This window comes from Hyperolius riggenbachi, chromosome 5 (genome assembly GCF_040937935.1).
Source record: "Hyperolius riggenbachi isolate aHypRig1 chromosome 5, aHypRig1.pri, whole genome shotgun sequence".
NCBI lineage: Eukaryota > Metazoa > Chordata > Amphibia > Anura > Hyperoliidae > Hyperolius > Hyperolius riggenbachi.
Window position 1 is genome coordinate 300,277,773 of NC_090650.1, and position 27,057 is coordinate 300,304,829.

Consider the following 27,057-nt stretch of genomic DNA (forward strand, 5'->3'; position numbering starts at 1 on the left):
GTTAAATCACAAATGAGGGAAAAGATATGCAATGGTAATACAGAGTGTGGGCCTGGCACAGTACAGCAACTAGGCCCAGCTGTGACAGGGCTGTATGTATGCCTGTGGTCAAACACACACACACACACACACACACACACACAAAAAACAGATCAGAAGAATATTAACTCTCAAAAGACAGGAGCTTACACCCTAATCTTTAATCCTGAAGGAACACGCTTTTATTACATTATTACTTACTTGTCCAGGAGAAGCGTTTTCACAAACACTGGTCTCATATTCCATAGCAAATTCAGGTGCGTTGTCATTAATATCTAATATGCTAATAATCACATAGCCTTTTCCGATCTGTGCTGGGTTTTCTGGAATAAAATAATTCAAAATAATGTCATAGTTTTTCTTTTGTTATTGTTTGAAGTAATCAGCACAATTTTTTTTCTTTATTTAATTCTTTACAGACTACCCATATAGATCATGAAAAAACAGAATCACTGGGATTATTGCAAAGACCTTCTGTTTTAAGAAGGCACATTTATATGTTCAGCATAGCTTTTTTAGTAAATAGCTTTTTTTGGGTGGTTCAGGGTCATCAGGACAGAGCTATCTGTGTATTAAATCCCGCCTTATAGCCATATTAATACATGCCCTGCACTGATGAGGAGCAATCACTCTGAAACAGTATGATTAGCACGAGACCTGGTAAAATTGGTAGGATATAGGCACATTTTGCACTACTGTTCTTCTGGATGTGTTTCTTGGTTTTAGAGGCACAAAGAGATGATTTGCCTATTTAGCAGATATGCATCATGGTAAGTCTTTCTTGCTTACATAAAACTAATTTTCTTTAAATATCTTCTGTTTTATGGAGGAAAATGTATATGCAGCATGTAATTCTTTTTCAATACCATAGATACACAAATACAACATAGCAATATTTACAGCTGTTAAATAATTCATATAAATAAGATATTAAAATATGGATTGTATTGGCATTACACAGTACAAAGGGCATTTAAAGAGAATCTGTAAAAAAAAGAAAAAAAAGAAACCCTTGGGGGATACTTGCCTCTGGATCCTAATGAGGGTTCCCTCATCTTCACTCTCTGGGATCCAGCGCTGGCAGCTCCTGAACATCGGCAAAGTAAATATTTACCTATCACAATCCAGCGCAGACGCAATAGCGGCTTTCGGATGGGCTCCAGCGGAAATAGCCAAGGCCACTTGGGTCTGCTCTACTGCACAGGGGTAGCCGACTCACACCTGCACAGTAGAGTGGATCTGATTTGGCTCGGCTACTTCTGCCGGAGCCCATCCGAAAGCCGCTATTGAGTTTGCGCTGGAGCCAGGGAAGATAAATATTGTAGGCACCACTGCACCTATGCCACAGCCAACAGGCTTGTCGGCTGTATTTTAGGGGCTGCCAGCGCTGGATCCCTGAGGCTTAGGAGGATGGGGAAGCCTCATTAGGATCTAGAGACTTCCACCTCCCGAGGTAAGTCCCCCAAACCACAATCAAACTGATATAGGTCAAACTCATATATAGTTAATACTGGAAAGAACTTGGTTCCCATCAATTTTAAATTTCAATAACAGTTCAACAATATTCTAAAAATCCTACAGGCCAAATCAGACATTAACACAGTAAAATAAATAAACTACTAATTTGGTGCATGTATTATGTATTCGACTGGTTTTTTTTTGAGTGTGTGATATATATATATCTATATATCTATATATCTATATATCTATATATATATATATATATATATATATATATATATATATTAATATATATATATATATATTTATTTACAAGGGAGCACAATCCAGCAAGGAAAAAGACAGCCGTGACTTCTTTTAGAAAATTTGCCTCTTTCCTGTTGTTTTTCATCCTTGCATTTGCAACAATCTCTTCTATATCCACAAATATGTTTACTCTAATCCCATTTAGCGTTTTAGCACAGCTTCAGTGTCCAAATACGGCAACACACATATGCCCTATATACATCTGCGCTAAGTTCAATGTTTGTGTTTACTCTAAATTGCGCTCTGTAAACTGAGTACATATAAGACAGTGCTGCAGCTTGGGTCACAACAAGTATCAAGAAGAACTGGGTTGAGGTTTAAGTGTCAACTAAAAATATAGCAAAGAAAAGATCCAAGCTTTCAAATCCACTGCAATATCTATAGCTGTTTCATATCAATCTCAAGCAGTTGAAAATAATGGTGAGAAAATAAAAGAATGGAAACAGTGTTCCAGCCATTGCTATATAGATCCAATTTGGTCATGTGTTAAAATCAATAAGAATGTATTCAGTTTACAACAGGATATCAGACACTTTAAGTAGAGGCAGTGGATGCACAACAAATCTCTCAGTTTGTTTTAACAACTTGCTGCAGACTTGTCGTAGAGAAAATAGGATTTACACATTTCATCTCTAGAACCTGGGCCTGAGAAATTGAAGTGAAAGTCGCAGAAAGGATTTCTGCAGGAAAGGATCTAGTTCATTATTAGTAATTTTCTGCTATAGATGTAGAATGACGAAGTCTGGGATGTTTAAATCTATCTAACATTTCTGTAGGCATTAGGCATGAGTTTGTATAACTGTATATATGTACTCTGTCTGTATAACTGGTTATATGTACTCTCGTACAGTATGATACACTATGATACATCATAAAATGTATCATATTCAAAGTGAAATTCTAGCCAAAATATTTTTGCTCTGGTTAAATTTAGTGGACTAAAGAGGGTAAAATAGATGTGGGTGTCCTTGAAAATGATAAAATCAATACCTGCAGTCAGTGTTATCTTGCAGCGAGGAATGGTGATGATATTAAATCAGCTTACATAAGCAAGGGAGACACAAGTTTGCCCATAACTGATCTGTGGATTTTATCTGCTGGGGAAGTGTGCCTTCCCCAGCCTGGCAGGGTATGAAGAGCGGCGCTGGGTGCTTCTTTATATTTACCTGTTTCGGGAGGCTGAATTGGCTTCTCCTCTTCATCCATCAGCAGTGCTCTTCAAGTCATATTATGTGACCGGAACTCTGAAGAGGATGTCAGTATTGCAGCTTGGTCGGTGGAGGAGAGAAGAAACCAATCAAGCCACCCGGAAAAGGTAAATGTGACAGCACCCTGTGCTGCTCTGCATACCCTGCCAGGCTGGGGAAGGCACATTTCCCCAGCAGCAAAAGAAAAAAAAGAAAAAGAAAAGAGTTGGCCCTGCAGCACACATATAGCTTTGATTAATGTGGCTGCTAATAGGTTAAAATAAAATAAATATGGTGACCTCCATATCCTCTCAGTTCAGGTGTCCTTTAAGAATCACCATCCTTCTTGCATTTTGCTTTATTGTTATGCTGACAGGATGTTACGATATGGACCATAGTAAATATTGACAAAGATATCTAAGCTATTAAAAACAGAGTAAAATGTTTGGGTCCAATTCTTTCTCTTCTGTCATTTTTAAGTGAACTTCTTGTAAAAATAGTAAAAAGTAAACTAAACAGTAATAGACACACACTTACGGCTTTCAATTGCTAGAACAGTAATGTTGTGAATGGCATTGGCTTCTCTGTCCAAAGGCTTTGCTATCGTTATAACTCCAGTGTTGGCATCAATGTTGAAGTATCTCTCTAAATCTGTATTGCGGTCAATTGAGTATCTGTAAAGATAAATGAAAGGTTTAATAAAAGAGAATGTTGTGCATAGGTGGATACATAGATGGGTAGGCAGATAGATGATAGATAGATAGTAAATATTTTTAAAAAAAAGATCACAATGTAAAGCAGCCCTTTACAAGAGTCTTTAAAAACTGCAATAGAGGTCCACATTGCCCCTCACTATTGGAATTTGAAGTCCTTTCCTCTTAAGCATTGTTTTATGTATTTCTGTATGTGTGCGCCTGTGTGTTAATGTGCGTGGGAGTATGTTTACTCTTCATTAGCGGGGTAAAGAGGTATAAAAGACCACTACCATCTGTTTAACTCTGCATAATAATGACATAACCAAGACAATAATTAAATGATTGCTTTGAACATTAGTCTTGTGGTGTTCTGAGTTTAGTTCATTCTATTTTAGTAAAAAAAAAAATCTGGGTTTTCTTTTACGTTATATTGGAATTACCTTCAGAGGCTGCTTCTAACATATTGCTCAAGTTCTTAGGAATAGTCCATAATCACAGGGATGTCCGAAATATTTCCTTCACTTCATGGTTTAACCTGAGGTTTCTGTTTTACTATCTTGAAATTACAGTTTCCTTAAACAAGTGACCTACCTTAGGCAGGGGACCCGCTTCTCTTTCAGATTTCTGTACACTTTTTTCTGCGTGAATGGGGAAAGTTAATGCACGCAAACCTTTACTATTACATGCGCAAACCTGTACGCACGCTAACACGCTTGCTGAGCTTATCACGGCCATGATAGCATTTATCACGGCTTTGTGAATTGAGCCCAAAGTGTGCTTGTATGCAGAAAAATGTGTGCAATTTTTCACAGCAGCTAATATAATTGATAAAAACAACAGACAAAATGTGCAGAATTATCCTGCAGGATGTCAGTTTTTTTTCTGCGCACAAAAAACGTGTGAACTAGCGAAAAAAGTGTGAACAAGCATATTGATGAACATGAGTTCTCAGTTTAAATCAGTTTTTCTGTGCATAAAACATGCACAAATACAGTCAAGTGTGTTCCCTGCCTAATAAACCTGAGAGGTGAAAATCTCTCTGGCGAAGTCCTGTACACATTTGCAACTTAGGTCACCCGAAACAATCATTCAAGATAGTTTTGGGTAATTTTCCCATTGTCCACCAATATCCACCAACTAGGCATGCTAGAAAGCATGTATGTACAGTATGTATAATTGGTATTTGTATACCACCACAGGTGTGGGTAGTGTGCTCCTGTTTATTTTTCCCTCATCGCCTATTGATAGAGAGGCGATTGCTAATTGGCAGAGAGCTGAAAAATGACCATTATTGCAAGTGTTTACAGGTGTTAAAGTATGACAATGGCCTCAATTTACTAAGTTCATGCTGGAGATAATAAGGCAAGAGAAAACTTGCCACCATACAGTAAGAGAGTTATCTTATCTCTTCATTCCTTAAGTTACCTCCTCTGTAGGTAAGTTACCTCCTCTGTAGTTATTTTCACACACAGTTAATTAACAACCTGTCTTTAACTTTAGAATTCTGTAGTTATTTTAAGGATTGAAGAGTTAACTTAGATACAGAAGAGTTAACTTTAGGTTTGCCTTAGGTAAAATGTTTCTTGAATACTACATGCCTCATTACCACAGTCATATGTCTATGTATGTATCATGTAGTGTATGTATAGTAGTCAAGGGCTAATTTAGGGGAAGAAAATTAACTTATCTGTATGTTTTTGGAATGTGGGAGGAAACTGGAGTGCCCAGAGGAAACCCACATGGACACAGGTAGAGCATACAATTGCTCTGGTTGGGATTCAAACTGGGGACCCAGCGCTGCAAGGTGAGGCTGCTATCCACTACTAGAGATGGCCCGAACGGTTCGCCGGCGAAGGTTCCTGGCAAACTTCCGTAGTTCGTGTTCACGGAGAACTGCAAACTTTTCCGGAAGTTCGATTCGCCCCCATAGCGCATTATTAGGGTCAACTAATTAGGCTCTTGTAGACTTCTTAGCTCGCTCTTTGCTGATTCCTATTGCTAAAAAAAGCACCCCTCAACAGCTCTTTTGAGAGCTAATCTTTTTGTGTGTGTGTGTGTGTGTGTGTGTGTCCCACAGACACTTGTGTTGCATAGACAGCCTTGGTAATTCCTACAGTGTGTGCCACTGCCAGGCCCAGCACATTCAGTGACTACCTGTATGTGTGCCAGGTGCTCATTGTAATACCCATCACTACATATACCTACCTGTTGTTCACAGTGCACCCATCAACCTATGTGAGCGCACGCAGTGTCACTGTGCCTGTCCGGTACCTCTCTGTGTGTGACAGGTGCACATTGTAGTACCCATCACTGCACATACCTACCTATTGTTCACTTCAGTGCACCCACCTACCTACATGAGCGCATGCAGTGTCACTGTGCCAGTCCGGTACCTGTCTGTGTGTGACAGGTGCACATTATAATACCCATCACTGCATATACCTACCTGTTGTTCACAGTACACGCACCTACCTACGTGAGCGCACGCAGTGTCACTGTGCCTGTCCGGTACTTGTCTGTGTGTGACAGGTGCACATTGTAATACCCATCACTGCATATACCTACCTGTTGTTCACTTCAGTGCACGCACCTACCTACATGAGCACACGAAGTGTCACTGTGCCTGTCCAGTACCTGTCTGTTTGTGACAGGTGCACATTATAATACCCATCACTGCATATACCTACCTGTTGTTCACAGTGCACCCACCTACCTACGTGAGCGCACGCAGTGTGATATTTAATACCACTAGTCACTGTACCTGTTCATAGTACCTGTGTGTGTGTGTGACAGCTGCACATTTAATACCCATCACTGCATATACCTACATGTTGTTCAGTGCACCCACCTACCTATGTGAGTGCACGCAGTGTGATATACCACTCCGTGCATACCTGTTAACTGCACCTGTGTGACTGCACATTGTATTAGTCAAGTCAGTGCATACCATTCACTTCATCCTCCCCCCCGATATGGACAAAACGGACAAAACAGGTAGAGGCAGAGGTAGAGGCAGACCCAGAGGAAGGCCACCCGGCAGGTCTGTGCAAGGTCGTGCTGACGTGATTTTGTGCAGCCCTGGACCAAAGTACAGTGCTCAAAAGAAGGCACATCCCATCAACTCCCAAGATTGTCAGGACCTGGTTGACTATTTAACACAGAACACCTCATCTTCTGCAGCCACCAGCGTGACTACAAGCACCACATCCACTGCATTTGACACTCAGCAGGAGTTACTGTATTTGGTGGGGAAATCACTGATGCACAGCCATTATTGTTACAACAAGATGAAGGCGCTAAGCAAGTTACACCACCTCATATGTCTGAGTTAGGCGACACTATGGACGTAACATATGAGGAGGAGGAGGATGATGAGGTACCTGCTGTTGGTGCAGTTTTGGAGGTGTCTGAGGCAAGCGAAGCTGGGCAGGATGATTGTGATGATGACTATGATACGGATGCCACGTGGGTTCTTAAGAGACGAGATGACCAAGGGAACAGTTCAGAGGGGGAGTCAGAGAGGAGTAGGAGGAGACAAGTTGCTGAGAAAGCAGGGGGAGCTCGTTGTCAGAAACAGCTGGTGGCAGTGTCCGGCGCCATGTATTGCCACCTATGGACAGCCAGCCAACATGCCCTTTAACGTCAGCTGCTGATGCCACCATAGTGCTATCACCCCAGGGGGGCTCAGCGATTTGGAATTTTTTTCATTTGTCTGCCTCAGATCAGAGCAATTCCATCTGTTCTCTCTGCCTCCAAAAATTGAGCCATGGAAATTTTTTCATTTGTCTGCCTCAGATCAGAGCAATGCCATCTGTTCTCTCTGCCTCCAAAAATTGAGCCGTGGAAAGGCCAACACCCAAATAGGGACAACTGCCTTACAAAGGCACATGCAGAAAAGGCACAAACTGCAATGGGAAGAGCACCAGAGGAAAAACAGCACACAAAAGAAAAGCCACCCTCCTTCTCCTCTTCCTTCTTCAGGTGCAGCATCTTCAGCCGCTTTCTCCCTTGCACCTTCACAGCCGACCTTCTCCACTCTGCCTCTGACCTTGAGCGGTTCCTGCTCCTCAGCCCACAGCAGCAGTCAGGTGTCAGATGAGGGAAATTTTTGAGTGGAAGAAGCCAATGTCTGCCAGTCACCCCCTTGCTCAGCGTCTGACAGCTGGCTTGGCGGAACTGTTAGCTCGCCAGCTGTTACTGTACCAGCTGGTGGACTCTGAGGCCTTCTGTAAATTTGTGGCCATTGTGACACCACAGTGTAAGATACCAGGCCCAATTATTTCTCTAAAAAGGCGATACCCAAACTGTAACATGAAGTTAATAGGCAAGTGGTGTCATCTCTGGCACACAGCGTTGGGTCAATGGTCCATTTGACCACGGTTGCCTGCTCTGCCAAGCATGGTCAAAACAGGTACATTACTTACACAGCCCATTGGGTCAACCTGGTGACCAATGGCAAGCAGGGAGTAGGTGGCTGTGCAGCGGACCACCTTGTGACACCTCCATGGCTTGCAGGCAGGCCTCCTGCTACATCCTCTTCGCTGTTTTCATCCTCCTCCTCCTTGTCTGAGTGGCAGTTCAACTCTACTGGTGCTGCGATCTCCTCTCCAGCTACACAGCCCCAGCTCCCCAGGGCCTATGCTGCATGCCACATCTTGCCTCAAACGGAGAGTCACACTGGAGCAGATCTCCTGGCTGCTCTTAATAAACAGATGGATCAGTGGCTGACCCTGCACCAGCTGGAGATCGGCAACGTGGTTTGTGACAATGCCAGCAATCTCATTTACGCTTTGATTTTGGGAAAGCTGACACATGTACCATGCATGGCACATGTGCTGAATCTAGTCATTCAAAGATTTGTGTCAAAGTACCCAGGCTTAGAGGATGCCCTGAAGCAGGCCAGGAAGGTGTGTGGGCATTTCAGGCAGTCTTACACAGCCATGGAACACTTTACCGATATTCAGTGGAGAAACAAATTGCCAGTGAGACGCCTGATTTGTGATAGCCCAATTTGCTGGAATTCGACCCTCCTTATGTCCTCTAGCCTGCTAGAACAGTAGAAAGCCATCACCCAGTACCTCTACAACTACAGTAGAAGGGCACAGTCTGGGGAGATGGGGATGTTCTGGCCCAACAACTGGACACTCATGCGAAATACATGCAGGCTCATGCGGTCGTTTGAGGAGGTGACCAACCTGGTGAGTCGCAGTGAAGGCACCATTAGCGACTTGATCCTGTACGCTTACTTCCTGGAGCGTGCCGTGCGTACAGTGGGGGATCAAGCTGTGGAGGAGTGTGAACAGGAACAGTTACAGGAGGAAGCGTTGTGGGATCAATTCTCATCAGAACCAGATGTTTCCTCAACACCTGCGGCAGCACGGAGTGTTTCTTTGGAGGAGGAGGAAGAGGCGCTGGCAGAAGAACAACCGCAGCAGGCGTCGCAGGGGGCTTGTGCTGCTCAACGTTCCCATGGTATTGTTGGTGATTGGGGGTGGGAGGAGGACTTACCTGACGTTACTGAGGAAGAGCAAGAGGAGATGGATAGTACATCTGCATCCAACTTTGTGCAGATGGCTTCTTTAATGCTGTCCAGCCTGTTGAGGGACCCCGTATAAAAAAAACTCAAGGGGAATGAGCTATACTGGGTGGCCACGCTACTAGACCCTCGGTATAGGCACAAAGTGGTGGAGATGTTTCCAAATCACCAGAAGGCAGAAAGGATGCAGCACTTGCAGAACAAGCTGGCAACTATGCTTTACAATGCGTTTAAGGGTGATGTCACAGCACAACGCAATAAAGGTACCACTGCCAGTAATCCTTCTCCCATGTCCACCCAGGCAAGGACAAGACGCTCCCAAGACAATAAGGTCGTTGCTTCATTGTGGACAGACCAAATCTGATCAGCTGGACAGTCACTGTTGTTCTATCATGGAGCTACCACAGCCCGGCGACCATATGGGCTTAAAAAACCGCCACGGCCTGCACTCTCGTCATGGTGCGCACCAGTCCAACACGGCCGTCACTACACAAACAGCTGTTTGCGGTGCGTTACACAGCGAGTTTGGTGTGTCAGTGTGAAGCAGAACGCTAATTACACTCCCTGATTAATGTATACACATGCAAGATGTTTTAAAGCACTTTAGACCTGCAATTTAGCATTCAATGTGATTTCTGCTCTTAAAACGCTGCTTTGCATCAAATCCAGATTTTCCCTGGGACTTTTGGCATCTATACCACTCATCCATGCAAAAACTCAGATGTTAGACCCCTTGAAACATGTTTTCCATCACTTTTGTGGCCAGCATAAGTGTTTCTAGTTTTCAATGTTCGCCTTCCCATTGAAGTCTATTGCAGTTCGCGGAAGTTCGCTTGAACCGAACTTTTGCGGAAGTTCGCTTTCGCGGTTCGCAAACCGAAAATTGGAGGTTCGGGCCATCTCTATCCATTACACCAGTACACCAGTGTGCTGCTTGTATCAGCTCTATGCAGAGCATATTCAATCCCGTATAACTAAAGAGTTAGCTGAGCCCAGTTCATTATGCATATAGTTGTACTTTATACTAGTTGTCCTTAAAGTTAGAAGGCACTGAATAACCCTTGCACAGAAGTGATAAAAGCTGCTAGACATCTATACCAGTGACAGATTTCACAGGCTGATCACAGCCTAGTCTCTGGAGTGAGCGGTGAGCTCCACTTTGTATCTGCACGTTTCTCTCCAGTAATCCGATGCTGAATAATATTCTTATTCTTGAATTTCATGCTAATTGTTAGAACCTGTCACAGAAATGTACAAGATGCTTTTCTCTAGCAAATCAGGTATGATCGGTGGTTAGCAGAAGTTGCAGTCACGGGCTGAGGCTGCATGTCTTGAACAAGAGAAACTTTCGGCTTAAAAACATACAGCAAAAGGAATATTTCTCCTGACCATGGACCTTCAATGCAACCAAGGAATTAGGGGCAGCTTCTGAAATCGATTATATTATGAAATAAATGTAGAACAGGAGTAAAATGCACTAACATAAAAACATTGATATCTGGACTGAACGACAAAAGCAAACAATTCCAGACATTGCAGATCTTTGGCTATGTTTAATCAGTGGGAATGATGAGTTTTCCCATAATTTCCATGCTTTCTCTGCTCCCCTGGTCCATTAATCAGGACTAGAGAAGAACAAGAATGGTTCTGCTCCATCTTGGGGGTGGCAGCAGGCAACCAGTGAATGCTTGTGGATAACAAGGTCTTTAAGTAGACATACCTGTATAAAAAAGACTAGGTATAGTTCTGTAGCAGTCTTTGCGAATAGCAAAGTATTGCAACTATTGTGAAACACACGCACACACACAAAGGTTAAGTCTGTGTGTTAGTTAAAATATTATTTTGGCAATAAAGAACTGTGCTTTAAAATATCTACAATAGTTTTGTAAAAAGTGGCACAGTGCTGCAACATGTGTACATACTAGATTAGTGTATAAATTCATTTAATCTTATACCAGGATATTTTTGTTATTTAAACAGGTTCCACCAAGGACAGGGCCAGATTCACCATAAGGGACTGTAGGCATGTGTCTACAGGCGTCTTATAATGGAAAGGCAGCTCAGTCCCCTCCTGATTTCTTTTCAGTAACTAAAAAAACTTTTTATACAACTTTTTGATGCATATTAAAATAAAAGTGTTTTTTTTCTCCACAATAAAACAATGAAGGTCTAGTACTATGTGCTAAACCAGTTGAGGCTTACTAAAAAGAGAAAATATTTTGAATTTGACTGGCATGTCCTTAGCAATATTTTTAGGGTGAGCAAATTGCCAATGTACAGTGTTGCCCCTATGATTGTATAAAAAAAAGAGTATTACCTTAACAATGTCACCAGATTTATGAGATCCCCGCTGAGCTGTACAATTAAGGTTTGTCATCTATTCCACATTGGCTTCAAAGTTAAATAAAGCGTCTTTCAGATGGAATTAAAGGCATTGAGTGGTTTCACAATGTGGCCAATTGGAGGGTGATTGTACTGTGTTTGCCAGTCATCGGTAATTGGCAAAGTGCTAGTGCAGTGTCTCCCGATGGGCTTTTTCCCACTGCAGTGTTGTGATTTGCAAAATGGATGCATGTAGCATTTTGGGAGTGATCATGCTGAGATTCTTGTTCTCAGAATAAGCGTTGCAAGCACAATCACTGGGAAGTTTTAGAGCCAAAATCATAATAGCTAGTGCTATCCATGTGGATCTTTCCCTCGATGGGGTTATATAGATCTATTGCCGGTGTCTGGTGCACATGTGATTTTATGTTTACATTGTGACTCTGAAAAAGCCGCTGTTATCCTTGAAACATGTTATAATAATCCGAACATTTGTATAGCGCTTTTCTCCTGTCGGACTCAAAGCGCTCAAGAGCTGCAGCCACTGGGACGCGCTCAGGAGGCCACCCTGTAGTGTTAGGGATGTTAGGTGGTTTGTGTACCTGATCTTGAACATATAAACTGTAAAGAAGAATCAAGGATAAAGAGTGATAGTGTTACGTGTTATATTGTATGACTAGCTTTTAAAAAGCCCCTAGTGAACATGAACAGACTTGCTTTGGTTAAATCTAGTCAAAACCTGTCAGATCTATTGTAAGTGACAGAGATATAGGAAAAAAATAAATGTATACAGCATTTTACTCTGGAAAAAAAATCAACATTTTATACATATGATACACATACATTTTCACTTTTACAATTTTTTGCAATAGTGGTCCTTTATACATTTACATTGAGGGATGACTTGGACACTCAGATTAACTTGATAAGACCTCCGAGGCAACAAGAAACTGTTTGACACCACATCCTCTCCACAGGCTTAGGCTCTCTGCACACTGCATGCGATTCCAATTTTTAATCGTTTTTTACATCCGATTCCGATTTGTTTTTTTTTTTGCTGCATTTTTTCCTCTATTTTTCTGTTGATTGCATTCATGTAAAATCAGAATTGCAAATCGGAATCGGAAATGGAATCGGAATCACAAAACGGATTTGCAGTGTGCAAGGAGCCTTAAGGCTATACTTATTTCATTGTGTCTCATCAATGTATGATGTACACCAAACATTTATTTATTTGACTGGCTGGGACGATAAGCTATTGTTCTGCTTTAATTATTGTAAATAGGAAATTGTAGTTATTTAAAAACTGTCATCCTATCTATTAAAAATGGGAATGCAAATATCAGGTTCTTGTAGTCATTGCTTATGCTTTGACATTTAGGTCACAGCCCAAGTATCACATTACAAACTTTACCTTTTGCCTCATTGATGATGTGCTCATGGAGAAAATTAAATTATTTTTCATTGTGGAACACTTGCATCTTCATACAGAATGGAAGATACATTGACATGTGAAATTGAGAAAGGCAGCAACTGTGCAAGCCTTCTACATAGTGTGAAATCATCATATATTTCCTTTTGTATGGCTACGTGACATGACACTAGACTTCACAGTGTAATGAACAAAGCAATTAGTAAGGGAATTGAAGGCTCTTAACATCTATTTGAGGTTATTTTCCAGCTGCTTGCATTATTCTTTTTTTAAGTAGAAGGTACAGATTTTATTTATAATAATTTTGATCACATTCAGTGAGTCTTGTAGCTACAAAATAGCTAATAAGCGCTATGCATCAATAAACACATTTTAACATCACATGATCTTAAAGTGTACCTAGGATGAGTTAAAATAAGAAATGTAAACCTGAGGCTTTCTTCTTCGCCACGTGGATCCTCCACTATGGGTGCCAGGAATTCCTTCAGTCAGTGCAGGAAGTACTGCACAGGCGCAGATCTCTCCCGGCAACGGGAATGCAATGGGGGCCATGAACGCTATGCCCTAACTGGCTATACTGGGACCCATATCCAGGCAGTGGAGGAGGACGGCGAGGGACTGATCAGCTGGAAGGGGGCTAGAGGAAGCCGCAGGTATGTATACATTTCATATTTTTAACACATCTCAGGTTTCCTTTAATTTGCGTACTGCTAAATGCAATCTATTTATAATTTATTATACATACAGTATATGTAATACATAACACCTTAATCTCTATTTATCTGGCTTGTATTCACTGCCATATATCCCCTTTTCTTATTTTATCTGCTTCAAACACAATAGGGGAATGATAGTTGAGTGAGTTGTGTGCCCCCTCCTACACTGTGCACTGAGGCTGGAGCCTCTCTGGCCCTGCCTCGGCCTGGCCCTATTTTTTATATTTGATAAAACATACAACTGAATTCTCATAAGAAAAAAAAGGATGAACAAGCTCACAAAGGCAGAGCTTTCTCATTCTTTTGTGTCTTGGAATTTGCTATATATTTTGTTCATCATGTTATTTTTATTACTTTAATTACTAAGTCTACCAATTCTGTATTATGTACCCATGTCAATATTTTGTGTATATCATCATCATCATCTGTATTATTATGTACCCCATGTATGTTTCTTAATCTGTACAGTAGCACAGAATATGTTGGCACTTTATATATCAATATAATAACAATCATAATAATATGGCTGTGAAATGAATCCTCTGATACGTACAAGCAGAAGATATAAAAAGTATGTAAGGAGTTTTTTTCATGCATTTTATGACTAAAAAGTGCACAGGTGTACATAATTTACTATATTGTATATGTAATGAGGCTTAATGTAGAATGGTCTGTTCTTATCTTTAAATATATTACAGGTAATACAGTCATTTTATCTTTTCATTTTTAAGAATGTAGGAAAGTTCATAGCCCCCATTCTGCAAATATATAAGTTATTCATGTGTGCCCTACTTGGTCATCTTTTAGCTGAATTTTATCACACCAAGGCCCATATGCAATTCTCTTTTTCACTTGAGTTTTCTCCTACTTGAAATTTTCAAACTTGTCAATAAAATGCCTTTTAAACCACCAAGCAAACAAATACTCCAAATATTTTTATAGTACTTTTTCAACTACTTTTTGGTACTTTTTCCATTGCAAAGTGCTAAAAAGTTGTTATAAATCAAATATAAAAAATTATCTCCTAGGAGAACACTCAGGTGAAAAAGTGAATTGCATATGGGCCCAAGCCTGTTACCTCTAATTCACCAAAACATGTTATAGATATCATATTTGCATTATTTGTAAATTTATGGCAAATTTTATACATACGTAAACTTTTTTTTTTAATAAATGAAAAATACATTTTTTTAGATACTTTATATCTCTTTTACTTATACTTGACCAACATGTCCAAACACTATTTAATATGTATGTTTTATTTAATATTTTAGTCAGCCTTTTATTATATTTATGTACAATTTCCATCTAGCATATAGACACAGATATTAATATTTTGTCCTACCACACAAACTCATGCAATCTCCCATCATTTTGGCTCACAATAATTTTTTTCTCAATATTTCGAGACAAATCTTCCCACTATCTTTTAGTAGTCTACCTTTGCCAAATTAAAACCAAATCTAAATCAGTAAAATGTAATTTTGCTTGTATGTCAATCAAAACCATTATGTGGCTCTTTTCTAATCCACTTGTCACTTTATTTTTTTTAAACTTTATACATAACACTATCATTGTAAGATAGAATGAAAGAGGATGTGCGTGTGTATAGATACGCCACCGGTGAGCTGGGCTCAGGTTAAAGCAAATGGCTCAACCTGCTGCCTCTCAAATCCCTAGCGGCATTAAATACTACTCCCCGACCAAGTCATAGCAACTCAGAGGGATTCACATGCCCCGTGCACTATAGCATTACTGGCGCCACGGGCGTAACTAGACATCACTGGGCCCCCCTGCAAAACTTTGGATGCCCCCCGCAAAACTTTGGATGGGGCCCCCCACCCCCCTCGCTTTCTGCACAGGAAAACTGAGGACCAATGTGTTTTCCCCATGCAGATAAAAACACTTAGACTTAAAGGAAACGTCAGGCAATCTATGCTACCCCAGATTTACTTACCAGTGGCTTCCTCCAGCCCCTTGCAGCCGACAAGTCCCTAGTTGCAGCTCTGCTCCCAGTACATACATACACACACAGCCACATTATTTTACTACATGAGAGCACATGCTATATGGAGGAACAACAATGACATGCTGAACATAAGATATAGTATTCAATATAACTTTGGCAAAACATTCAGAATGTCACAAGCTCTCAATGAAGCAGAAACAGTAAGACATCAATCTCCACTCCATTGCGTTTTATTCAGAGGCCATAAAGTCATTAGCCTGTTGTATTCAGAGGCCATAAAGTTATTAGCCCGTGTGATAAGAATCTAGGAATCCTTTTGCTGAAAAGGGAAAGTGTACATTTTTTTTCAAAATATGAGTCTTTTGTTTGTAAGGTTGTATATCTAGTCATCAGAACTTTGCAGTAGTGAGAGACAGATGTTTTTTTACGAACCCCAGGGAGCAGGGGCAGTGTACAAATTCCAAAGTGTGTGATTCCTTATCTGTGTGCTGGACACATGCAGTCAATATAACAATGGTGTGAGAGCAGAATTCGTTTTTTTCTCCATGCCCTTAGCTGTCAGTCTCTCATACTTTCCCCCCCATGGGCCCCCTGTAGCTACTGGGCCCCACTGTGGAGGCATCCCTTGCAGGGTCTATTGTTACACCCCTGAGTGACGCCCAGCTTCAGCGCTCGGCACTGAATGCCGAAACTACCTGATTCAAGGGATGTTACTAGCTATAACTATATGTATCCACAACATCAGCACACTCATTATTAATAATGCAAACCTCTTGCTGTTTATTACAGAAGGTATCCACAGTGAATAAATGTGTAAAGCAGGTACTAGAAACTTGCAATAGATAGGTGTCATAGATCACCAAAGTCCATCAACCACCCACTGGCAATATTCCAAGCAGAGAAAAAGCAGTAGTGCACATCCTGGTAAAACTTCACTTTCATTCCAGAAGCTTAAACATCACAACAGCATATATCCCATCATCATGGAGAGAGGTACAGGCAGTGAGAGGTCTACAGCCATTTTGCACCATCAACAATGTGGCGCATCATCAGGACCTGGAGAAGTTTTACTTGGATGTGCACTACCCCTTTTTCTCTGCTTGGAATATTGCTACTTATATCTGGTGAGCTGCACTCTGTGGTAAGTGGCCCAGTCCTGTTCAGAGTTTTACTGTTTACAAACTCCCACTGGCAAACCTGGCAGGCTATCTGAGGGCTAAAGTCCATAGTCCACAATCCTTAGCTATAATTATCTCCTAGCATGTACCATGACAAACCCCCAATAATTACACAGTATTTAGTAGTAACCGCTAGCCAATAATTCTCTGATTGAATGTACCAAACACATTATCCATCTTGAGTTATGCATAGCACAATGAAAAGAAAAGAGAAAGAAAATACCTCACAGCACTGTTTGTTGAATCTGGGTCATGTGCAGTCACAGTTCCAATGCTGGTTCCTATCTTTGCTGCTTCAGATTCCACCATGTTATACAATGGCTGAGAAAATACAGGCGGTTCGTCAATGTCTTCCACAGTAATTTTCACTGTTGTTGTATCCATGAATGGACCAACATTAAGAAATCGATTGTCCACATATTTGTTTGCTGCCTCTATCCTTAGAGTATAACTGATCTTTGTTTCAAAATCCAGTTTCTGGGAAATAAAATCATATTACGCATTTATAGCCAAATCAGTTTTCAAGAGGTGTTTAGAGAACATACATAGAACGGTTAACATTAGTGATAAGTAAAATATTCTCCTAACATGCAAAAAACACTGACACCATGATAGAGTAGTCAAAAGTAGTAGAAAAAAACTGTCAGTTCGGTCAGAATTCTACTAACTACTGTAAGTGTCAGCAACATAGGAAAAAAGTGATTCATAGCTCACTGGAAGAAACATACTTCTTATTTGTATGTGTTTACATTTATTTTAAATTTAGCATTTTTTCTTATTAGTGGTCCTTTAGTAAAATTTTGGTGTGTTGTTACACTGAAGCTACTGAACAGTGCCACATACATTGCAAAATGTGAATGAAACTTTGCACTGTATAATTTATATTTTTTTTCCATCACAAACAACTTTCTCAGTTTCTCGGTTGCTTAAGACTAGTGATGCTCGAATACCCCCAATCTCGAATTTAAGTGATTCCAGCCACGGCAGAATCAAAATCCGGATATGCCGTGAGTGTGATCCGGATTTGAATCGTAGCTCTGGATTCAACTCAGATTTTAGCTGTGATTACATGTAGAATCACAGCCGTGATCACGGATTTGAGTTTAACGTTAATAGCAAAGCCCCCATACATGATACAATCACCAAAATTGCATGGATTATAAAGGTGATCAGTGGCTACACATTAAAAAAAAAGACCTAATAGTTTTTTGAGAAAATCGATTTTAAAGTTTCAAATGAAAAAAGTATTTGTGATTAAAAACCGCCAAAACCCGTCGACTTTAGCGGTTAATAGCAGAGCCCCCTTACTTGCTACAAACACAAAATTTGCCAGATATGTTAAGAAGAACAGTGGGAACAAGAGGAAAAACATTTTTTTTTTCAAAAAGACCTTATAGTTTTTGAGAAAGTTGATTTTAAAGTTTCAAAGGAAGTTTCAAAGGAAAAAAGTATACATGAAAATGTGGTAAATACATTAACTGTCATTTACCACTATTGCCACATATAAATGTATACTATTTTCCTATGAAAATTTAAAATCGGTTTTCTTAAAAACTATAAGTTCTTTTTGATTTTTTTTCCTCTTTTCCACTATTCTTCTGAACATATCTGGCAAATGTGGTGTTTCTACCATGTAAGGGGGCTTTACTATTAACTGCTAAAGTCGGTGGGTTTTTGAGTGATAATCACGGATATTTTTCCCATGATCACGGCCGAATACTTGGAATAATGGCTGAATTCATGATTGACTGTCGTGATCGATTCTCAATCACAGATTCAGATCACAGATTGTATCTGAGCAACACTGTTTAAGACAAACTGAACCAGAGAAGTGATGCAAATTAGGAACAAAACACTTGCATGACTTCTCTGAGCTTATATATTTTATAGCGTTTTAGATAAAGGATTGTGGTATCTAATGAAACATATGAACAACACATTCCAAGGCATAAAAAGCAATCCTTATACCATCAGCAGAGCTTCCTAGCTTAATTAAGAAAACTGGGAGAAGGGGGGGGGGGGGAGTAGTTAAGATGTTAAAAGTCTGATTTCCAACAGATGAAGAAATATGCATGTTCTTCAGTGATTTTGACATTACTATCACCCTGTTCCTCTTCAGTTGGGGACAGCACAGGCCGTGGTTTCACAGCATTGGTATAACATTAGTGCTAAAATGTATTAAAGCCAAAATGTGCCAGCTTTCCATTTTCAACTGTCTTGTTATGTGTTATGTCTCTTCCAGAAATATCGGAGTGTTTGGAAGTGCAATACTTAAGATTATGGGCTGACTGCCAATTATAAATGTCAGTAGGGTTACTGTTCATTAATTGTAACAAAACCTTGTTTAAATTAGTGTTGGTAAGGACAAATGGAAATTTTTGATTTCCCAATGCTTTTCTAAAAATGGAAAGCGTTCATGTAAAAGCTATTTTCGTCTTTTGCAAAAAGTCAAAACTCTGCATAATTGAGTCTCAAGATCCCATTTGGCACTTACTGCCTAGAAACCAGCACCCTCAATGCCTATTTCTGAATCAGGCATCTGTTTAAAGGATGCTTAAAGCGGATCCGAGATGAAAAACTAACAATAAAAAGTAACTTGTCTATATATCTTATCTAAAGTTTAGATCATTTACACAGCAAATCTAGCAGCAAACAGCTTCACTAGAATATGAATTTTTCTTCCTGTGATACAATGACAGCAGCCATGTTGTTTGTAAACAGCATGCTTATCTGCATCTTCAGCACTAAGCTTGTGAAAAAAACCTAATCCCCCTCCTCCTCCCTCCTCCCTCTGCCTCTGAAATCTCTGGCTAGTAATACCTCCCCTCCTCCTGCCAAGATTGAGCTCCCATGAGCCCTTGCTACTGTCTGAAAATGCCTTGGCTCTCTGAAAACCTGTGGGCATGGCTTGTTTAGTTTATAGGGAATTAGAGTATTAAAACAAAAACAAAAAAGCATTTGGCTTGAGGAATGCCCTATAAACAATAGGAAAGGAACACAATTATGCAATGTGTAAAAGTTCATCTCGGATCCCTTTTTAAGGTGCCCATTAGTACAATCTCCTGAATGATCGACAGGCTGATCCAATCAGCAATCAATTGGAAGTGATCATCTTGGCACACAAATGGGGGCTGAAAATATAATACAATTCAGTCAGTGGAATTATTACAGGAAACAGATAGACAGAATGATTAATACTCATGCTGCCCTGTCCAATAGATTGTGCAATTGATCATTCAGGAGATTGCACCATTAACGGGCACCTTTAGTTTGCAACCAAAATAGCCAATCGTTCCCTCGCTGCCATCCTCTGCCTCCTAGATTGTGCAGTAGATGCCCCAATAAATTTGCCAGTCGGGGTATAGTGAGCATTTTGGGACTGTGTAATACTACTGCACAGACACAGAATGCTCACAGCTGCAGGAGCATGATAGGGGAACACGTGCTGGCAGACTGCATCTGCGCCGACTGACCCCTGACTGGCGAATCTAACGGGGCAGCTACCGGACAATCCAGGAGGCGGAGAACAGCAGCGAGGGAGTGATCGGCGTAAAGCGGCTGGAAGAAGTCCCAGGTATATATAAAACCCTGTCAGTCTCAGGTACACTTTAACTCGAACCGATAAAAATTAACAGGAAGTCCATTTTTCAGTTCCATACAATTTATATGACATTTGAATGGAAGGGGAAATTATACCTAACCAAAACAGCTTCTAGAATTCAAAAACATACATAACTGACGCTGAATTTCTTAAGTCCATGGCCTGCATAAATTAGAACCTTCACAAGTATAGTCCCTTGGATATATATAATAATTGACTAATCGAAAGAACGTGCAGCATAAGACCCGAAGTGAGTTATAAATATCTACAAAATCTGATTAGGAATTGAAACACAAGTTGGATAGTGTTGATGTGATGTTCCAATTTGATCCAAAGTCAAATTCAGCTCAGAGATCATTCTCATATGTTCAACTGGGGCAAGCGTGGTGTGTGAAGAAGGATTTGCAACCACAGTTAAAAGCTGGACACTGATGTTGATAGATGTGTAGTCTGGTTGGTATGGTGCTGGGAGAGAAAGATTCAGCTTTTGTCCTGTTTATAACTTTGCACATTCCCTTTACTCCTCAAACATTATCTGACTGTGGGATGGAATTCCATGAGATTTCTTGACGTAATTGGCTTAGGTAATTTCATAATTTCTGATATCATGTGGGGATCCTTTGGATTTCCTAGAGCCACATAAAGGGGCGTATGAAACAAACTGTGTTAAGCATAATTACATGCATAAGGTCTTACCGCATAATCAGTAGAGATGTCGCGAACCTCTGATGTTCAGTTCGCGAACCCTGTTCACGAACCTCCGCTGAAGGTTCGGTTCGCGAAAAAGTTTGCGAACCGAAATAGACTTCAATGGGGAGGCAAACTTGGAAAACTAGAAACACTTATGCTGTCCAGAAAAGTGATGGAAAACATGTTTCAAGGGGTCTAACACCTGGCCCCCCAGGTGGCGGAGTGGGATACATGCCAAAAGTCCCGGGGAAAAATCTGGATTTGACGCACAGCAGCGTTTTAAGGGCAGAAATCACATTGAATGCTAAATTGCAGGTCTAAAGTGCTTTCAAACATCTTGCATGTGTATACATCAATCAGGGAGTGTAATTAGTTTACTGCTTCACACTGACACACCAAACTCACTGTGTAATGCACCGCAAACAGCTGTCTGTGTTGTGACTGACGTGATGGACTACTGCACAGTGCGCACCATGGCGAGATTGCTCTTCCTCACTAGGGATGGTCGGAAATGCCAATTTCTGATTCTGCTGTAAATCCGCATTCCGCTATTGCAAAATACCAATTCTGCTTTCCGCTACCAATTTCCGCATTCCAATGCGGAATTTCCGCCGGAAATCGCGGAAATTCAGCCCGACTTTAACATCGATTTTCTCAAAAACTATAAGGTCTTTTTGAAAACTTTTTTTGCATCTTGTTCAGGAGATTCTGCTTAATACACCCTGAAAATTTGGTGTTTCTAGGACTTACGGGGGTTTTGCTATTAACCACTAAAGTCGGCGGATTTTTACTGTAATGTAAATGCAGAAAATAGACAGATGCGGATTTTCTGCATTTTACATTACAGTAAAAATCCGCCGACTTTAGCGGCTAATAGCAAAGCCCCCGTAAGTCCTAGAAACACCAAATTTTCAAAAAGACCTTAAAGTTTTTGAGAAAATCGATGTTAAAGTCGGGCGGAATTTCCACGATTTCCGGCGGAAATGTCCGCGATTTCCTGCGGAAATCCGCCTAACGCGCTTGCATTACCGATTTCCGCATTCCGATGCGGAAATGCAATTTCCGATCGGAATTTCAGAAATTGCATTTCCGTGGAATCCGAATGAGCATCCCTATTCCTCACTCAGTGATGTCTGGTTAGGTAATGTCTGTCTGCCTTATCAACTTTCGATGGTTCTTTCTCTACCATTGTTAAAGCTTACATCTATTTTTTTTTTTTACATTACATTTTCTACTTGCTGTTCAGTACCTGCAACGAGAATCTATTATGGAGGGCAAGTCTGCCATTGTGACCAAGGGTAATGGTGGGGGAACCCTTCCTGGTGTGATTCCGGTCTGGAGTTGTAGTCTAACAAACGGCTACCACCACACATCCAGGCAAGCAGGGCAGCAGGCATACCTGCCCCGAGGTACTGACCAAAAATAACAATACGGGACTCGGGAGGCCCTGCTGTTTTTAAAATGAATTCACCTTAAATAGAGTGACCAGACGTCCCGGATTGCCCGGGACACGTCCCGGATTCGGGGTCCGCTGTCCCAGGCTTAATGAGGTCCCGGGAAACATCCCGCTTTCAGCAGCGGGACGTCCCGGCCTCGGGACTCTGGCCACTCTCTCCTCATGAACTGGCAGCGGCGTCTATAGACGCCGTGCCAGTTCATTGCCTGCAGCCCCGCTCCAGCATCCTCTTCCGGTGTCTGTTCCGACACCGGCAGGCGAGCAGGGCTACGGCAAGATGGCTGTCAAAGCCCTGTACTGGACACTATTTGTGTCTCTAGTACCGGGCTTCGGGCGCCATCTTGCCGTAGCCCTGTCAGCGCGGGAGATATGCAGGGGGAAGGTGGTCCCGGGAGGAGCGCACCAGAGGCCGGAGACTTCTGCCAGTTGAGTAAATGCTTTTTTTCCAGGTGAACTTTTCCCGCATTGCGTTTCTTTTCTGGTGAAATGTTTGCCCGCATTGTGTTTCTTTTCTGGTGAAATGTTTGCCCGCATTGCATTTCTTTTCTGATGAAATGTTTGCCCGCATTGCGTTTTTTCTGGTGAAATGTTTGCCCGCATTGCGTTTATTTTCTGGTGAAATGTTTGCCCGCATTGCGTTTATTTTGTACTGACATGTTGCCCGCATTGCGTTTATTTTGTACTGACATGTTGCCCGCATTGCGTTTATTTTGTACTGACATGTTTGCCCGCATTGCGTTTATTTTGTACTGACATGTCTGCCAGGATTGCGTTTATTTTCTGGTGAAATGTTTGCCCGCATTGCGTTTATTTTGTACTGACATGTTGCCCGCATTGTGTTTATTTTGTACTGACATGTTTGCCCGCATTGCATTTATTTTATACTGACATGTTTGCCCGCATTGCATTTATTTTATACTGACATGTTGCCCGCATTGCGGTTATTTTGTGCTGACATGTTGCCTATTGCGTTTATTTTCTGGTGTCCGGGGTAACTGTTACTGCATTTATTATTTAATGGTCATAGATGGCTATGTTTGCTGCTTTGTGGTTACGGTATACTATTAGCATCACACAGTTTCTGCACACCCATGATGCAAAGTCTCGTTTGTCCACATCATGGCGTAAACACTGCTATCTTATGCCTCGCTGTTACATCATTACGTTAGCTCCACCCATACAATGTCATGGCCACGCCCCCTCCCCCCAGTCTTCGTCGCTGCGCGCTCCTCAGTCCTCCCCACTCTGCACGCGCCGTCCCCCTCCCCACGCTGCGCGCGCCGCCCCCCCCCCCTCGCCCCATGCCCCCCTCCCCGTCCCAGGTTGGACCCACAAAAATCTGGTCACTCTACCTTAAATCCTTTAACAAAAATCAGTTATGGAGGGCAAGTCTGCCATTGTCACCACGGGTAATGGCCGGGGAATCAAGGTTCGATTCCGGTTCGATTCCGGTCCGAAGTGGGAGCCTGCTGAGACCCATGCTGTACCTGCCCTGATCGTGCTTTATGCTATATGCACTGAGGTGAGTTCACTCAACACAAAGGTAGTTATATGCAGTGAGGTGAGTTTACTCAACACAACAGCTAGTTATATGCAGTGAGGTGGGTTCACTGAACACAAAAGGTAGTTATATGCAGTGAGGTGAGTTCACTCAACACAAAGGTAGTTATATGCAGAGAGGTGAGTTCACTCAACACAAAGGTATTTATATGCAGTGAGGTGAGTTCACTCAACACAAAGGTAGGTATATGCAGTGAGGTGAGTTCACTCAACACAAAGGTAGGTATATGCAGTGATGAGGTGGGTTAACTAAACACAACAGGTACGAGTAGGTATATGCAGTACCAGGGCCGGGCCGAGGCATAGGCTGGAGAGGCTCCAGCCTCAGGGCGCAGTGTAGGAGGGGGCTCTGAATTCAATCAGCTGTCATTCCTAATTGTGTTTGAAGCAGAAAGAAATAAGAAAAGGGGATACATGGCAGTGACTGCAAGCCAGATAACTAGATATTAAGGTGTTGGGGAGGTTGTGGGCCCTGTGGCGCCTCTTAGTCTAATAGCAATCAGTGTTTGATGGCTCGGGTGGCAGGGATGGAGGGGCGCACTTTGGTGTCTCAGCCTTGGGTGCTGGATGACCTTGTCTCGGCTCTGGCAGTACTGTGCAGTACAATGTGCAGCTCCCTGTCACAAATACAGGTAGTCACTGAATGTGCTGCTGGGCTGCTGGCAGTGGCACACACTGTATGAATAAGCAATACTGTCTATGCAACAACACAAGTGTCAGTTTGACACACAGAAAAAAAAATATCACAACAACAGGATTAGCTCTGAAAAGAGCTGTTGAATGAGGGGTGCTATTAAAGCAATAAGATTCAGCCAGGAGCAAGTTAACCACTTGAGGACCACAGTCTTTTCGCCCCTTAAGGACCAGAGCCTTTTTTTTCCATTCAGACCACTGCAGCTTTCACGGTTTATTTCTCCGTCATACAACCTACCACCTAAATGAATTTTACCTTCTTTTCTTGTCACTAATACAGCTTTCTTTTGGTGCTATTTGATTGCTGCTGCGACTTTTAGTTTTTATTATATTCATCAAAAAAGACATGAATTTTGTCAAAAAAATGACTTTTTTAACTTTCTGTGCTGACATTTTTCAAATAAAGTAAAATTTCTGTATACATTTGAGCGTGAAAGTTATTCTGCTACATGTGTTTGATAAAAAAAAACAACCATTCAGTGTATATTTATTGGATTGGTTAAAAGTTATAGCACTTACAAACTATGGTGCCAAAAGTGAATTTTCCCATTTGGAAGCATCTCTGACTTTTCTGACCACCTGTCATGTTTCATGAGGTGCTAAAATTACAGGATAGTATAAATACACCCCAAATGACCCTATTTTGGAAAGAAGACATCCCAAAGTATTCAGTGAGAGGCATGGTGAGTTCCTAGAAGATTTTATTTTTTGTCACAAGTTAGCGGAAAATGACACTTTGTGACAAAAAAACAAACAAAAAAAAGTTTCCATTTCTTCTAACTTGCGACAAAAAAAATTGAAATCTGCCACGGACTTACTATGCTCCTCTCTGAATACCTTGAAGTGTCTCCTTTCCAAAATGGGGTCATTTGTGGGGTGTGTTCACTGTCCTGGCATTTTGGGGGGTTCCTAATTGTAAGCACCCCTGTAAAGCCTAAAGGTGCTCATTGGACTTTGGACCCCTTAGCGCAGTTAGGCTGCAAAAAAGTGCCACACATGTGGTATTGCCGTACTCAGAAGATGTAGTATAATGTGTTTTGGGATGTATTTTTACACATACCCATGCTGTGTGGGAGAAACATCTCCGTAAATGACATTTTTTTTTTTTTTTTTACACACAATTGTCTATTTACAGAGATATTTCTCCCACTCAGCATGGGTATGTGTAAAAATACACCCCAGAACACATTATACTACTTCTCCTGAGTACGCCGATACCACATGTGTGGCACTTTTTTGCACCCTAACTGCGCTAAGGGGCCCAAAGTCCAATAAGTACCTTTAGGATTTCACAGGTCATTTTGCGACATTTGGTTTCAAGACTACTCCTCATGGTTTAGGGACCCCTAAAATGCCAGGGCAGTATAGGAACCCCACAAATGACCCCATTTTAGAAAGAAGACACCCCAAGGTTTTCCATTAGGAGTATGGTGAGTTCATAGCAGATTTTACTTTTTGTCACAAGTTAGCGGAAATTGATTTTAATTGTTTTTTTTCACAAAGTGTCATTTTCTGCTAACTTGTGACAAAAAATAAACCTTCTATGAACTCACCATACTCATAACGGAATACCTTTGGGTGTCTTCTTTCTAAAATGGGGTTATTTGTGGGGTTCCTATACTGCCCTGGCATTTTAGGGGCCCTAAACCGTGAGGAGTAATCTTGAAACCAAATGTCGCAAAATGACCTGTGAAATGCTAAAGGTACTCATTGGACTTTTGGCCCCTTAGCGCACTTACCACCATACTCAGGAGAAGTAGTATAATGTGTTTTGGGGTGTATTTTTACACATACAGATGCTGGGTGGGAGAAATAGCTCTGTAAATGACAATTTTTTTTTACACACAATTGTCCATTTACAGAGAGATTTCTCCCACCCAGCATGGGTATGTATAAAAGTACACCCCAAAACACATTATACTACTTCTTCTGAGTACGGCGATACCACATGTGTGACAATTTTTTGCAACCTAGGTGCGCTAAGGGGCCTAACGTCCTATTCACAGGTCATTTTGAGGCATTTGGATTCTAGACTACTCATCATGGTTTAGGGCCCCTAAAATGCCAGGGCAGTATAGGAACCCTACAAGTGACCCCATTTTAGAAAGAAGACACCCCAAGGTATTCTGTTAGGAGTATGGTGAGTTCATAGAAGATTTTTTTTTTTGGTCACAAGTTAGCGAAAAATGACACTTTGTGAAAAAAAAATACAAATC

At 41.3% G+C, this 27,057-nt stretch overlaps 1 protein-coding gene across 3 annotated transcripts in view; it reads right to left on the minus strand.

Moving 5' to 3' along the window:
* LOC137518797 (cadherin-7) overlaps nt 1-27,057 on the minus strand; it is a 370,823-nt gene that overhangs the window by 39,790 nt on the left and 303,976 nt on the right. For all 3 annotated transcript variants that reach the window (XM_068237112.1, XM_068237113.1, XM_068237114.1), the window contains 3 exons: nt 17,065-17,318; nt 3,531-3,667; nt 241-362 (listed from right to left, as the gene is read on the minus strand). In XM_068237112.1, coding sequence (XP_068093213.1) covers nt 241-362; nt 3,531-3,667; nt 17,065-17,318 — 513 coding nt within the window. The remainder of the gene's footprint in view (nt 1-240; nt 363-3,530; nt 3,668-17,064; nt 17,319-27,057) is intronic.